The sequence below is a fragment of the Eptesicus fuscus genome, chromosome 25, assembly GCF_027574615.1.
Source record: "Eptesicus fuscus isolate TK198812 chromosome 25, DD_ASM_mEF_20220401, whole genome shotgun sequence".
NCBI classification, from domain to species: Eukaryota; Metazoa; Chordata; class Mammalia; order Chiroptera; family Vespertilionidae; genus Eptesicus; species Eptesicus fuscus.
This window is the reverse complement of record NC_072497.1, coordinates 10881348-10896380: the sequence shown is the minus strand read 5'-3', so window position 1 is coordinate 10896380 and position 15033 is coordinate 10881348. Positions and strand designations below refer to the sequence as shown.

The 15033-nt window shown below is 48.2% G+C and overlaps 1 protein-coding gene across 4 annotated transcripts; it reads left to right on the top strand.

The window, feature by feature from the left end:
• The first annotated feature begins 247 nt into the window (after positions 1-247).
• LINS1 (lines homolog 1) lies at positions 248-11940 on the top strand. 4 transcript variants are annotated; one of them, XM_008158954.3, is made up of 7 exons: positions 248-418; positions 2937-3426; positions 3515-3604; positions 5679-5820; positions 6467-7057; positions 8340-8511; positions 10155-11940. In XM_008158954.3, the coding sequence occupies exons 1-7, from the start codon at positions 321-323 to the stop codon at positions 11038-11040; spliced, it is 2469 nt and encodes an 822-aa protein (XP_008157176.3). In that variant the 5' UTR covers positions 248-320; the 3' UTR covers positions 11041-11940. The 4 variants fall into 4 exon arrangements, with proteins under 4 accessions (XP_008157176.3, XP_054569379.1, XP_027991542.2 ...); XM_054713404.1 differs by lacking the exon at positions 248-418 and adding an exon at positions 1284-1311; XM_028135741.2 differs by lacking the exons at positions 248-418; positions 5679-5820 and having other exon boundaries at positions 3371-3426; positions 10155-11935.
• The last annotated feature ends 3093 nt before the right edge of the window (positions 11941-15033 follow it).

The window sequence follows — 15033 nt, the reverse complement described above, 5'->3', positions numbered from 1 at the left end:
CCGCCCTGGAGCCAGAGCCCGGAGCCGTAAACCAAGTCCGGGGTGGGTGGGGCTGGAGGGAGGAGGCGACTTGATTGGCTGCTCGCTTCCTTCTCTCCTCCTTATCCCTAGCGGCACCACCCCTTCGCCTGCCGTAAAGCCGGCTGCGCATTCGCGACAGTTGGAGGAGGCGTGGCCATCGAAGCTGGGAGTCGTCTCCGATTGGCTGCACTCGCTCACCCCCTCTAGGCTTCCCCGCTGTGGCTTCCAAAGCCCACCCCTAGCGGAGGGACTCGAAGCGGTTGCTAGGAGACGCTGTACGCCGAATAGCGCTTCTACGCATGCGGGAGGCGGGGCCACCTCGGACGGTCTGTGAATTACGGTGGCCCGGAGGGGGCCGGCGGTGGCGGGCATGGCGGTGGCGGAGCATCCCTGACAGGTAAACTGAGCTCGGCGGCGGGGGAGCCGTGCGTGCCGGCCGACCGAGCGGCTGGCCCGAGGGTTGAAGGTTGGGGAGGCGGGAGTCCCAGGGGCGCCTTGTCCCACCGCCCCAGTGCCGGGTCCTGGGCTGGTCTCCATCCCTTGGGCCGCGGTAGCTCCAGGCTGAGCAGACCGAGGAAGAGGGGACTGACTGTCTTTGTAATGATGGTGACGCTCCAAGGGCTTTCCCCGACCAGGATGCGGATTCCTGTGAAGGAAGGGGGAAAGGGAGTAGGAAACCCTTGACCCTTGGGGTTTTCATTTCATTTTTGTGCGAATCCTCACCCGAGGATGTTTTTTCCATTGATTTAGAGAGAGTAACATGTATGTGAGAGAGACACATCCAATGGTTACCTCCCTTATGCGCCCCCCACCAGGCCAATAGAGGCCGTAACCCAGGTGCAAACCCTTGACCGGAATCGAACCCGGGACCCTTTGGCCCCGAGGCCGGCCGGCGCTCTATCCATTGAGCCAAACCGGCCAGGCCGAGTTTTTGGGAGGTTTCTGATTACGGGTTCGATCTTCTCTAAGTAGTAATGTGTTCACATTTTCTATTTCTTCATGATTCAGTCTTGGTAGGTTGTGTGTTTCCAGAACTTTATTTCTTCTAGGCTGTCCAGTTTGTTGCATAGAAATGTATATTCGAGCTTCAAACAAAAGGAAAAGTGGGAGAGCTTCCTAGGCAGAGGGAACAGCATTTTATCAGGAGCCGGAGTCAGGAAGGAGCCTTTCACGTGGACTGTTAAATAAAGGAGTACTGGCTTCCTCCGACTTGAGCTGTGCAAATGTTTTCACCATAAAAGCCCTGTAGTTTCTCAAAGCATTGAGCGTGTGGTACTTCGCTGAGGTGGGGTAGGTAACCTCATTTTTTTCAATCATTGACAATCAAACCTTGCCCCACTGGTGTGGCTCCGCGCTTGAGCGTCGAACTATGAACCAGGAGGTCACGGTTCGATTTCCGGTCAAGAGCACATGCCCGGGTTGTGGGCTCCATCCCCAGTAGGGGGCGTGCAGGAGGCAGCCCATCCATGATTCTCTCTCATTATTGATGTTTCTATCTCTCCCGCTCCCTTTCTCTCTGAAATCAATAAAAAATATTTTTAAAAAATTCAAATTTATTTGTATGCACAGAAATTAAAATTCAGTTCAGTAAAATCTAGGTAGTGCTGTTGGCAGGGGTGGGAGGAGGCAGGACAGGGGCGTAGATTGGCGAAGGGGAATGAGGGAGGAGACCTTTCATTCTGCAAGCAGCACTCAAAATGTAGAACCCTATTTTACCATCTAAGGGTAGAAAAGTCTTTTTTCTTTTTTTAAATATTGATACAGTAGACGTTTTCCATGAAAAACAAAACAAAACAGCAGCATTGCCATGATATAACATCAGCCTAATGTGGTCAGATTCCTTATCAGTAAAATCAAGTAGATTGGTCAGTGCTCGAAGTTTAGTGCCCAGTCCAGTTCTTGCCCCTCCCCCCATCACCCCCCACTCACTGAATCAGATCTGCCTTAACCACATCATTTAAGTCTTTTATTTATGACTTAATTTTCAGGCGGAAAAAAAAAAAAAAAAGACCTGTAGCAGAGTTCTACAGATGAGAGTTTAATAAGGGGACAATTTACAAGAGCGTGGCAGGTATTAAATATTCTCAGTGCTTCCATGGGAACCTGGGAACTTGTTAGAAAGAAACATGGGGGGCCCCCAGCCCCAGAACTACTGTGTCTGAAACCCCTGGGGGAAGGCCCTGCCCTCTTCCTAGTGATTCTGAGGCCCATGAAACTTGAGCTCCATTGTTTTAAGAAAATGAGCCCCTGGGGCCAGGAACAGCCAGCACCTGCTCTAGGCCCCCCAAGGTAAATAGAAGGAGCAGTTCCTGAACCTTTCTCCCTCCCTCTACCCCCCCCCCCCCCCCCCAATCTCCTGTTGGAGCCTGTTGGGGCTGGGAGAAAGGTGATGCGTATAACCCCCAGGGCAAAGGGAAGGTACCTAGCACAGCGCATGCTGTTCAGAAGTGATCCCTCCCCCCCCCTCCTTTCAAAATAGGGTGGCAGGTGCTCTGGAGACCATAGTCGACCTGCTGTGATGGCCCTGGTGATCGGCAGGGATGTTGGGAACTTCTGTGCCCCCCTAACCTTGGCCCTGATACCCAGGCCTCCCCCCCTCCTCCCTCAACTTTCTATAGAGTCTAACCAGACCCATTTTATTTATTTTTTTAATAATATTTTTTTTTTGTTGATTTCAGAGAGGAAGGGAGCGTGAGAGAAAGAGAGAGAGAGAAACATCAGTGATGAGAGAGAATCATCAATCGGCTGCCTTCTGCATGCCCCCTACTTGGGGTCAAGCCTGCAACCCGGGCATGTGCCCTGACTGGGAATCTAACCGTGACCTCCTGGCTCCTAGGTCCATGCTCAACCGCTGAGCCACACTGGCCGGGCTGGAACACGTATACTTTTAAAGTGTTTTATTTTTCCCATTGTAGGTTCTATGGGAGAAACACCTTAGAGTTTTGTCGCATTTCCAAGATTCCTATTTACCATTTGGGATCGCCCAACATCCTGTCTAGAAGACATACGTCGGCAGTCAAAATGAAGGATTCCTTTGAGGTTTTAGACCAGTTATATAAGAAGGTACTTGTCGGAGCCACACTGGAAAACGACACGCAGGATTACATCCGCTATCTCCACCCAGCGTTTCCAGATCACGATGGCTCTGGGACCGCCTCCTCCCAGCGCGCCATCGCCCTCGGTGTCGAGGGCAAGTGCCAGCCGCCCCCTGTCCATTCGGCTACCGTTCCTGTCGCGCCTGCGCCTTGGAAGAGCAGTGCCCGAGATTTAACGCTCCTTCGGTTGACGGTGATCCAAGTGATGGTGAGCAGGGTACTGTCCGAGGAGACCGAGTTCCGTGCGAAGGAGAAGTACAGAGAGATCCTTACAATTCTTTTAAAATCATCGGACCTTGATTCCCAATTAGTAAGCCATTTGTTTTCTGTCTGTTTTTAGAGATCAAAGTTTTCAAAACATTCACCAGTCGTAGGTCAATTTATTTATTTTCCTACAGATCTGCACGTTCCAAGACTCTGATAAGTTGCTGTCTCACGTGACTGCAAAATGCCTGGCGTGGCTTCTGTATTTCCAACTGAGAGAAAAGGTAAGACCTCAGCCCCTGTTATGCTTTCCCTTCTAGGTTCTTTAAAGTCGCTCTTGGGCACCCGTTCCCCCCTTCAAGTAGTTGTATCAGTAACATGACTGCTACCCTGATAACCTGACGTGCATTAAGGATTCGAGTCTTCGATATGCTCTAGCTCAGTGGTCGGCAAACTCATCAGTCAACAGAGCCAAGTATCAACAGTACAACGATGGAAATTTCTTTTGAGAGCCGAAAACCGACTTCTGCGCATGGGCCACGAAGTTTCAATCGCACTGTACATGCGCGCCCGCACGTGGTATTTTGTGGAAGAGTCACACTCAAGGGGCCAAAGAGCCGCATGTGGCTCGCGAGCCACAGTTTGCCGACCACTGCTCTAGCTCATTACAAATTAGACTCTTAACTTGAAGGGGGGTTCAAGCCAGTGATTCCATAACTTCAGATTCTCAAAGGAGAAGGTGCGTTTCCTTCTGCCCCTCAAAGAAAGGGTTAGAAACCCCTGCTTGAGATCAACCTGTTGTGTCGCAAGATCAGCGAGCTAGACAAGATGCCTTAATGAGCCATAGTGTTAGAAGTCATCTTTATTGCGCGCAGATTACCTCTGTCAAATTCTGAACAAACACAGGAGGGAGTATTTCCTTTTTATATCCTTCTAGTTCTTCGTGTAAGTTATTTTTGTAGACAGCTTGTAACCTTGAGTACATATCATATCTATACAGATACCTGTAACCTTGAGTACCTATCTATATAGACATCTGTAACCTTGGATACATAATGAACAAACACTTGGCATGAGACTATGGGAATTATTATCAGTATCAGCGTATCAGCCCCTTTAGATGGCTAGCTTGCAAGGTCAGACAGTTACGTTTATCTTTTCTATTATTCAAGCTAAAATACAAAGTTATTTTACAGTCTAAAAATAACAGAGGGACTAGCAAAAAAGTAGAAGAGAATTTCAAAACAGCAGAGAATTTTAAAACAGCTGTTTTTCCAAAGGAGGGATTACTATTATGCTTCAAAGCAAGACCATTTTTCACAGGTTTACTCTAAGTAAATTCTAAGAAGGGTCTCAGCAAAATGAAGAAAAGAAGAAACACATCAGATTTTTCTCTTATCTCTGAATTAGTTACTAAACAAACCTAAGCACCTATTGACTTTCAGCTGTAAATGCTTGTTCCTTTCTGAAAATGACATTTTTTTCCTGAATACAAAAAGGTAGGTATTTGCATTAGAAAATTTTGAGAAATGAGAAAAAGTACAAAGAACAAAATAAAATGTACACCTTTCACCACCTGGAGAGAACCACTGCTGATATTTTCATGTTCCCTTTCGATCCTTTATTTCTATGACATTGAATTTTTTGGCTTAAAAATATTAGGATATTTGTGTCCTATTGTTTTTTCTGTTTTGTGTGTGTGTGTGTGTGTGTGTGTGTCTTATTTTTAACAAATATCATACTTTCTTCAAACAATGTTGTATAGAGTTGTATTGTGTGTAATAGGTGATTCGTAATTGTAAGGACAATATTAATATATATATATAAGAGCCTAATATGCAAATTGTCCCCATGGGAGTTCAACCAGGAGACCAACTGGGAGACTGATCGCTCACTATGACATGTGCTGACCACCAGGGGTCGGCATGAAACAAAGGGAGGCCCTGGCTGGCAGCCGGAAGGCTCTCATCGGTCAGGCCTAGGGACCCTACCTGTGCATGACTTTCATGCACTGGGCCTCTAGTCTATATATATAAAAGCCTAAGCGACCGGCCAGTAGCTATGATGTGCACTGACCACCAGGGGGCATATGCTCAATGTAGGAGCTGCTGAGCTCTGGTCACTTGGCAATGGTGGTTCTTGGCTGACGCACCTGGAACCAGAGAGGAGGGAGCCCCGATTCCAGGGTGCATCACCCAAGAACCTCCCTTTCTTAATCCGGGACCCCTCGGGGGATGTTGGAGAGCCGGTTTCAGTCTGATCCCTGCAGGTCAGGCCTAGAGACCCCACCAGTGCATGAATCCGTGCACCGGGCCTCTAGTTATAACTTACCACTTTTTAAAATTTTGTGTCTTGTAGATAACATTAAGTAATTCCTGGATTGCTTTTTGCCAAAAAAGTCTTTCTGAATACTCTGAAAGTGATAAGGTAGTATACTGCCTCTGGACTCTTACTGCTGTAATAAAAGAAATCTTTAAAGATACATGTTCACAAAAATCAGGTACGAATTATATTCCCCCGTAAACAACTGTCATTAACTTGCTCCCAAGGGGAATTACATTTATAACAAAGAGTAAAACTTATTTTACAACACCTGATCTGTTTTCAAGTATGAAAAATCCAAGAATCTTGCCCCATATTTTTTGATTGAGGATACCTTTATAAAAATATATATATTTTTATTGATTACAGAGAGGAAGGGAGAGGGAGAGAGAGAGAGAAACATCAATGATGAGAGGGAATCATTGACCGGCTGCCTCCTGCATGCCCCCTACTGGGGATCGGGCCTGTAACTTGGGCATGTGTCTTGACTGGGAATTGAACTGTGACCTCCTGGTTCATAGGTCGATGCTCAACCACTGAGCCACACTGGCCGGGGAAGGATACCTTAAAAAAAAAATTAAAAGCTTTTTCATTGTTATTAAGAATTAAAATAGTCTGGTGCTATGGTTACTTGTAAAGCGGACTTTAACCTTAGTTACTAAGGTTAGTCTGTGTATCTTTGTTCACAGTAGAGTTTGTTCATGAGCAAACCCATTTGTTCATCTTGTAAAGTGATAGCATTTCTAGAAATTGAATTGTGAAAGTGTATGTGTAGAAGGCTTTGTTTTCCCTGTTGTTTATAGTTACCTTTTTTATAATTGCAGAACTTTTGAAGCAGTTCCTGACTCCTTTGGACACGCCCTTTGAAGTCTTTTACAACTCCTTCTTTTCTCAGCATCTTGAAAGACCCCCGGGCGCTTGTAACATAGCAAACAGCTTGCTGGGTGTCCTGGAATTGCTGGAACTTCTCATAGCTTCCAGAGCCCACCGGGACCTGCATTTCACCTGCCAGAGGATCGTCTTTTTGAAACCGTCTTGTGTCCTGAACGCCATCACCTGGCCCGTTCAGGCTTTCGTCCAAAGGAAGTTCGTCATATTCCTCAAAAAGTGCCTTCTCTGGAAAGTGGGTGAAGACCTTTGTCGCGGGGCTGTGGCCGCCCTGGTGCCCCCCGATCGGCATTTAGACGGGGACGTGGTGGCTTTAGCTGATGCTGTGTTGCAAGCTGTGGATTCGGGCTTATTGGGGACGTTATCTGTCCACGGAAAACCTTCCTGCTTTGCTGGCGGTGAGGTTCAGCCTGGATGTGAGCGGCCCCCTGGTCCAGATCACGTGATCCTTAGAGCCACGAGCTTGCTTATCATGAAGTCCTTAGAAATCAAGTTTCAAAAGTGTGCTTCTGCCAAGGAAATGAAAGGTAATTCTTCTGACTAGATATAGATAGTCAGGGAGAGGAAGAGAGAGATAGAAACATCAGTGATGAGAGAGAATCATCAATCGGCTGCCTCCTGCACCCACGCCTCCTGCTGGAAATGGAGCCTGCAATCCAGGCATGTGCCCTGATGGGAAATTGAACTGTGACCTCCTGGTTCATAGGTCGACTCTCAACCCCTGAGCCACACCAGCTGGTCTCCAAACTCCTTTTGTATGTGAAGTAAAGGGTAATTACTTACTGAAGTACAATTATAATTATCAAATCTCAGAACTATAAGTCTACTAATTTAAGCTACATGTAATCCTAGTAATAATTTATCAGATATTCTTTAAAAAAAATTAGAATTACCTTCAGGAACATCAACATTTTGTGGGCTAAGCTGAACTCGTATAATTAATGACAAAGTTTTTTAGAAAGTAGGTGTTAAGTCAGTGCAAAGTAGTGATATAAGTCAACTGATATATGGGTATTTGTAGCATTTTCATATTCTTTATAAAATTAATATATCTACTCATGTAGATTATTGATAATTAGGAATTGAATGGAAACTAATCTGTGAAGAGTTATATTGATGAAGAAATTGTGGCATGTAATTTCCAGGATGTAGAGTCCTAAGACAGTCATTTAAAGTATGATATTCAGTTTAGGTGTTGGGAAGACATGTCCTCCTCTTTATTTGAGAAAAATGAAGAGCAAACATCTCTAAACAGGCAGCGTATAGTTCTAGTGAAAGGTTTGGCTTGTAAGCAGTGACTTCCCGAATTACTTTGGACATCTTTTAGCTATACTTGTATATTAGATATAATTGTGTGCAGTTATAATTTACAACACTAGGTGGCATATGTTACATAATTCAGAGTTCTAAGTTGCACTTAAAATTTCCCAAACCTGTTTGAGTTTTGTGCTTACTATTAATAGTAGTACTTGCTTTTAATGCTTTAAATAACCAAAAAGAAGTTTGTTCTTTGTTTCCTTGCATTGTTGCCACTAGTAACAGCTATGGCATTCAGTGATTTCTGTTGTCTGCTGCCCATTCATTAATTTATGTACTTTGAGCAAGAATTGATGACCACTCTGACTGTTCATTTTAATGGTATTCTATTGATTAGTCACTTTTCTTCTCTGAAGCTCAATTCCCTAACTTGCAGACATTTTGAGTGTGATAGAAAGTACTTCAGGTGCTGTCATTATGTATATACCTAGGCAAGATCTGAATGTATTTGTAAACCGTTGCCCACATTTTAAAAATGTTCATGTTTTGCAGTTGATTTGCAGAGGTACATGTCTGAGCTACTGACCTTCTTAAAGCCTCAACTCCAGCCCTCCGTGCAGGCACACAATCCGTGCGAGTGGTTGTCGAGGGTCTTCATAGAACAAGACGATGACATGCTGGAGGCTGCCAAAGCATCAGTGGGCATCTACCTCAAGCTCACCAGGTTGGTATATTGTCAAGTCATTGCCCTCACCACATGCCAGGAAAGCAGAGAACATTTTTAATACTGCGCTGGCCCTATTGTTTACTTTCCATCATTAGGAGGAAAAAAAACATCCCTAACAATCTTGTGGTTTCCTGGTGAGAGCCAGTTCCTTCCTTTAAACTCTGCCCTGCATGAAAACGAGATTACATTTTAGTTCTCGTTAGAAGATGTGGTTGGCGAGGCAACCCAGGTTAGCATAACTAGCCTGGCCTTAGCAGACGGAGGCACCGGTGTAGTCTCCATGTCTGTGCTACCTGTGTCTAAATCCTAATCTCACTGATTTGTGTAGGAGCTCTTGCTTCTAAGACTGACTTTTCTATATGGAGCTTCTATAAGGTGATGTTTGCCGTTGTAAAGGCGAGTAAAAACCTGTAAGTCATCAAAGGAGCTGCTATTCTAAGTTTTCAGGTTCTTTCCTTTTTTAATCTTTATTAATTGGTTGGGAAAGTTTTCATTTTTATACCCAGTTCAACTGGGGCTGATCCCACCTTGAGGCAGTGCTGTGAAATTGATTATGAAGTCATATTACTGATGACATTGTATACTGATCTTATTTCTGCTTTATTAAAACAGCTGGGCTGAGGTAATGCCTTCTTGTGGCACATCTCTGTAATGGGTTAGGAAGCTAATAACTGATGACCTTATCCACAATTTCTGCTTTATTTATTTTTAAATATATATTTTTTTATTGATTTCAGAGAGGAAGAGAGAGAGAGAAACATCAATGGTGAGAGAGAATCATGGATCGGCTGCCTCCTGCACACCTCCTACTGGGGATAGAGCCAACAACCTGGGCATGTGCCCTGACTGGGAATCGAACTGGCGACCCCGTGGTACATGGGTCGACGCTCAACCACTGAGCCACACCGGCGGGTTGATTATTTCTCTTCTCTGTCTCACACCTCTGAATTCATCCTGAGGCAGGGCCACTAGCAATGTCAGACTTACAGCAGCCTTCCAGTTATAAATAATCATGAATAACTCCAGCACAAGTCCCAGGGGAGAGCTGATTGGTCAGTCTGGGTCACATGTCCACCAGGATCAGGAGAGGGTAGAAGGAAGGGAGGAGGGTAGGGTCCAGCTCCACCTTACCACGTGGAATTAGTAGTTACGGGCAGGAATGAAGTGTGATGTAAAGGAATGGGAGACAGTACTTCTCGTTGGGCAGACAAACACTAGAACTACCAAAGTCAGTGGATTTTGTTTATTCTATTGAGTCAGGTTAATATAGAGTTTGTGGAGAAAGAGATTGGCTTGACTTTTTAAAAATATATATTTTATTGATTTTTTTACAGAGAGGAAGGTAGAGAGATAGAGAGTTAGAAACATCGATGAGAGAGAAACATCGATCAGCTGCCTCCTGATGTGCCTGCAACCAAGGTACATGCCCTTGACCGGAATCGAACCTGGGACCCTTCAGTCCATAGGCCGATGCTCTATCCACTGAGCCAAACCAGTTAGGGCTACTTTTTTTCTTTTCAAATAATGCATAGATTACACAGTAATCTGGTAGGTGAATTATTGCATGTGAATTACATCTGCCAACACTTATTTTTGTAAAAGGCCATTAATCTGGGGGTCTCTGTTATCTTTATTTTCAGAGAACATGAAGCTGCTCAAAACTTGGCCCAGGAAAAAGAAACGTGGGACCGTCACACACACGAAAATGGCTACAACCCGCACTGCATTTTTTTATTCCTTTTAAAAAATATAGGATTTGATTCTACAGTTCTTCTTGACTTTTTGATTTCATCCGAAACCTGTTTCCTGGAATATTTTGTCCGATACTTGAAACTACTGCCCAAAGACTGGGATGCATTTCTTACCATCTGCAAGCACTTTGATGTAACTGAACGTACCGATAGCATAAATACTTGTGGTCGGACCTCCTCACTTGTCCAAGGCACAGGCAGCAACCGCACAGAATCCAGGCCGCTGGCTGCCCTGGGCCGTCACAGGAGCGCGCACGCCTGCGTCTCCTGGGCGTCGGAGGCTTCCCCGGACCCACCGAACCAGGTCGTGATGTCCCGGGAGAGCCACGCCTCGCCCCAGCCCGGGAGTCGGGCTCCCCCGCAAGCTGCCCAGAGCCTGGTGGATTACGACACCTCCGATGACTCCGAGGTAGAGTCCCCAGACGTGTGCTCAGCAAATAGTAAGCAGACACCTGTACACCGAGAAGCCACGGAGAAAACGCAGGACACAGTGGGAACAAGGAGGGGTGAGAAAGAACGGAGCTCGGAGCTGCTGTCGGGGCCTGTGGTTCCGAAAGAAGCCGATACTCCTTCCTCTGTGGGCTGTGGCGAACCCCCAAGGGACGCTGTCTGTGAAGTGGGAACATTTTACCGAACACTGAAGTGCTTCCAAGAGCTGCAAGGTGCCATTTCCCGATTGCAGAAGAGAAACCTTTTCCCGTATAACCCGTCGGCCCTTCTGAGGTTGTTAAAACAGATCGAGGCGATCGGTAATAAAAGTACGAGCCCTTTTTGAAACGGTGGCATTTCCTTTCCAGGAACTGTTGGTTTTGCCTGAATGAGGTACTGGTAAAAAAGCAAACCTCCAAAGGGTTCTCTTTTCTTTTTGCCGATTGGAAGCAGCCTGGTGACTTAAAAAGATGTAGCGAGCCCAGCCTGCGCGTGTCGACCTATGAACCAAGAGGTCGCCGTTCCATCGGGGCACATGCCCACGTTGCAGGCTCGATCCCCAGTAGGGGGCGTGCAGGAAGCAGCCGATCAGTGATCCTCTCTCATCGATGTTTCTCTCCCTCCCTCCCTCCCACGGCCATAAAGGTATCTCTATCTTGAATGGAGAGAACGTAGATAAATATTGCCTGGTTTTTATCTTTTCTACAAATGGAACCCTAGCGTATGTGTTCTTTGGTGTCTGGCTTCTTCAGCACTATTTGGAAGCGTGTTCTAAATTATTTTTTTAAATAATGGTCAAGTCGCTGCATTTCCGCCATTAAACCTCTCCGCGTTGTCCCCAGCACTCCCCGTGTGCTGGGATGGTGGCATTGACAAACAGACTGTTTGTCAGACTCAAACAGGTTCTGCAGGGCCTTGTGCAATGGGCCCCAACCTGCTGCTTTCACCCGTGGTTCTCCCCCACCCATGTCTGAGCAGCATCACCTTGATTTTCTCACATATTCCCTCATCACGCCCCAGCTTCCATGTTGGATCTGGGAAGCCTCCCCCATCTATTTTGTTAATTCTCACCCGAGGGTATCTTTCCGTTGATTTTTAGAAAGAATGGAAGAGAGGGGGAGAGGGAGAGAGAAACATCGATGTGAGAGAGAGAGACAGACACATCGATTGGTTGCCTCCTGCACTCGCACTGACTGACCAAGGCCAGCGATTGAGCCTGCATTGAGGTATATGCCCTTGGCTGGGATCGAACCCGGGATCCTTCAGTCCGTGGGCCAATGCTCTATTCACAGAGCCAAACGGACTATGGCCTCCCCCGTCTGTTTTGAACCATTAAATAGTACTCACTGTGTGCTCCTTCCTGTATTGTAGCATTTGACACATTATATTTTAATCATGCGTGAACAGTCTCTGTTTGCCAAGCTCTTTTCCCATTGTCCCTAGTGAATAGCCTCCTGTCAGTCCCATTCTGAGCACATGACAGATGCTGAGTTAATGAGAAGGGCTCCCTCTCTAAGGATTTTTTTTTTTTAATCCTCACCCGAGGATATTTTCCCCACTGATTTTTGACACAGAGTGGAGAGAGAGAGGGAGAAACATCGATGTGAGAGAGATACATGGATTGGTTGCCTCCAGCACACGCCCCGACCAGGGCCCGGGCCGGGGATGGAGCCTGCAACCAAGGCACGTGCCCCCGACCGGAATTAAACCTGGAACCCTTCAGTCCATGGGCCAGTGCTCTATCCACTGAGCCACACCAGCCAGGGCTGAGAGAGCAGTTTTAGTTGGATCCACAGGGGAGGAGGAGAGAAACCACAGAAAGACAGTGGTTTTCAACTTACCTGTTCTCTGAACACTGGGAATTTTTGAGTGACAGAAAGGCTGAAAACCACACCATCACTGAAGGCCACGTCCAGGTTACGGGGCCTCGGGCTCTCCTGTCCGGCTCCTCCCACCTCTTTGGGGAGCACACCCCACGGGGGCTGCAGGCACCAGGCTGGAGCTGCCCAGGTGTTTGGAAACTTGACCTAAATACTGAACTTTTAATTGGTCTCGTCCTTTATATAAAATGATGATGCTTATTTGAATGCCCTCTCGGACACTGTGGTTGACGAAATGCCTTTCTGAGTGTTATCACAGGTCAGACTAGCAAAGCAGTTCTAACTTTTTCTGCTCATTCTGAAGAAGGTAGAGCTGAGCAAAGCCATAGAAGCCTTTATACAGCGTATTCCTTACTCCTAATTACAAAGCTCACTAGTCTATATATATTTTTAAAATATATTTTTATTGATTTCAGAGAGGAAGGGAGAGGGGGAGAGAGAAACATCAATGATGAGAGAGAATCCTAGATCAGCCGCCTTCTGCACGCCTCCTACTAGGGATCGAGCCTGCAACCCAGGCTTGTGCCTTGACCGGGAATCCAACCCTGACTTCCTGGCTCATAAGTCCATGCTTAACCACAGAGCCACACTGGCCAGGCTGTACTTGCATTGCAAAGAAAGCATGAAGAGAGAAAAGCCATTGGAATTCCACCAGGCGCATTGCTTTTAACAGCACTGTAAAAAGCAAATGAACAGCCCAGCTGGTGTTGCTCAGTGGTTAAGCATTGACCTATGAACCAGAAGGTTGTGGTTCGATTCCCAGTCAGGGCACATGTCTGGGTTGTGGGCTCGATCCCCAGTGTGGGGCGTGCAGGAGGCAGCCGATCCATGACAATCTCTCATCATTGATGTTTCTCTCACTCTCCCACTCTGAAGTCAATAAAAATAGATATATTAAAAAAAAAGGAAATGAACAGTAGAGCTTATTTAGTTCTTTAATAATAGTCTGTCGTGGAGGATGGCAGAGGGCCCTGTTGAGGAAGATGTGTCATTCCATTCGTGGCAGGTCAGGTGACATACCTACCGTGGGAGGCTGGGCTCACACACACAGCAGCATGCCATTTGCAATAGTGACATGGCACAGGTGACACGGGGATGCTTCCGCACCTGTACTGTCCATCCTGCCTACTGTGAACGAGCTGTTGCAAAAAGCCACTGCGGTATCTAAAGAAAAGTACATTGGGCCCGGCTGGTGTGGCTCAGTGGTTGAGCATCCACCCATGGACCAGGAGGTCAGGGTTTGATTCCCGCCAAGGGCTCATGCCCAGCTGCGGGCTCGATCCCCAGTGTGGGGCGTGCAGGAGGCAGCCGATCCATGATTCTCATCATGGATGTGTCTCCTCCCTGAAATAGAGATAAATAAATAAATAATAAAAGTAAATAAAAGGCCATGAAAAAGCCCAAGGCTACCCCACCCCTCACCCCCCAAAGTTAGTAACTTGAAGAGTCGGGGTCTGAAACCCAGGGCTGGGCGGGGTCCCCAGACTACACGACCCCTCCTCCTCCATGAAGATTTCCAGGGTTTAGTTCTGTTTTCACCAAGGCGCGGACTCAGTTTACAGCAGCCCGGCTCCAGCACCTGCCACAGACCGGAAGCCGCGGACCGGAAGCCACGGTCCTGGTGCACGCGGGCCGCCACCTGCGCGGGCCTCGAGCGCCGGCCCAGCATGCACCGCGGCCAGAGGCGCCGCTGCCGCGCCTGCGCAGCAGGACCCGCCGGACCGGGCGTCAGGGACGGTGCGGAGCGTGCAGCGCAAGGCCTGGCGGCCCGGGTGTGTGTGGGGCGGTGGGGAGTGGGGGGGGCGGGGGGGCGGCCTACCCCCCAGGTGCAATGCCTGTCCCCACGCAGGTCATGTTTGAGGCCCTGTCCCCGCACAGGCCGTGTCCGGGCCCCTGTCCCCGCACAGGCCGTGTCCAGGCCCCTGTCCCCGCACAGGCCTTGTGTCCGGCCCCTGTCCCCTCACAGGCCATGTGTCTGGGCCCCTGTCCTCGCACAGGCCGTGTCCGGTCCCCTGTCCCCTCACAGGCCATGTGTCCGGTCCCCTGTCCCCCCCTCACAGGCCTTGTGTCCGGTCCCCTGTCCCCGCACAGGCCGTGTCCGGTCCCCTGTCCCCCCCCACAGGCCTTGTGTCCAGGCCCCTGTCCGCCGCACAGGCCGTGTCCGGGCCCCTGTCCCCGCACAGGCCTTATGTCCGGGCCCCTGTCCCCGCACAGGCCTTATGTCCGGGCCCCTGTCCCCGCACAGGCCTTATGTCCGGGCCCCTGTCCCCGCACAGGCCGTGTCCGGGCCCCTGTCCCCGCACAGGCCTTATGTCCGGGCCCCTGTCCCCTCACCGGGCCCCTGTCCCCGCACAGGCCATGTGTCCGGGCCCCTGTCCCCTCACAGGCCTTATGTCCGGGCCCCTGTCCCCGCACAGGCCTTATGTCCGGGCCCCTGTCCCCGCACAGGCCTTATGTCC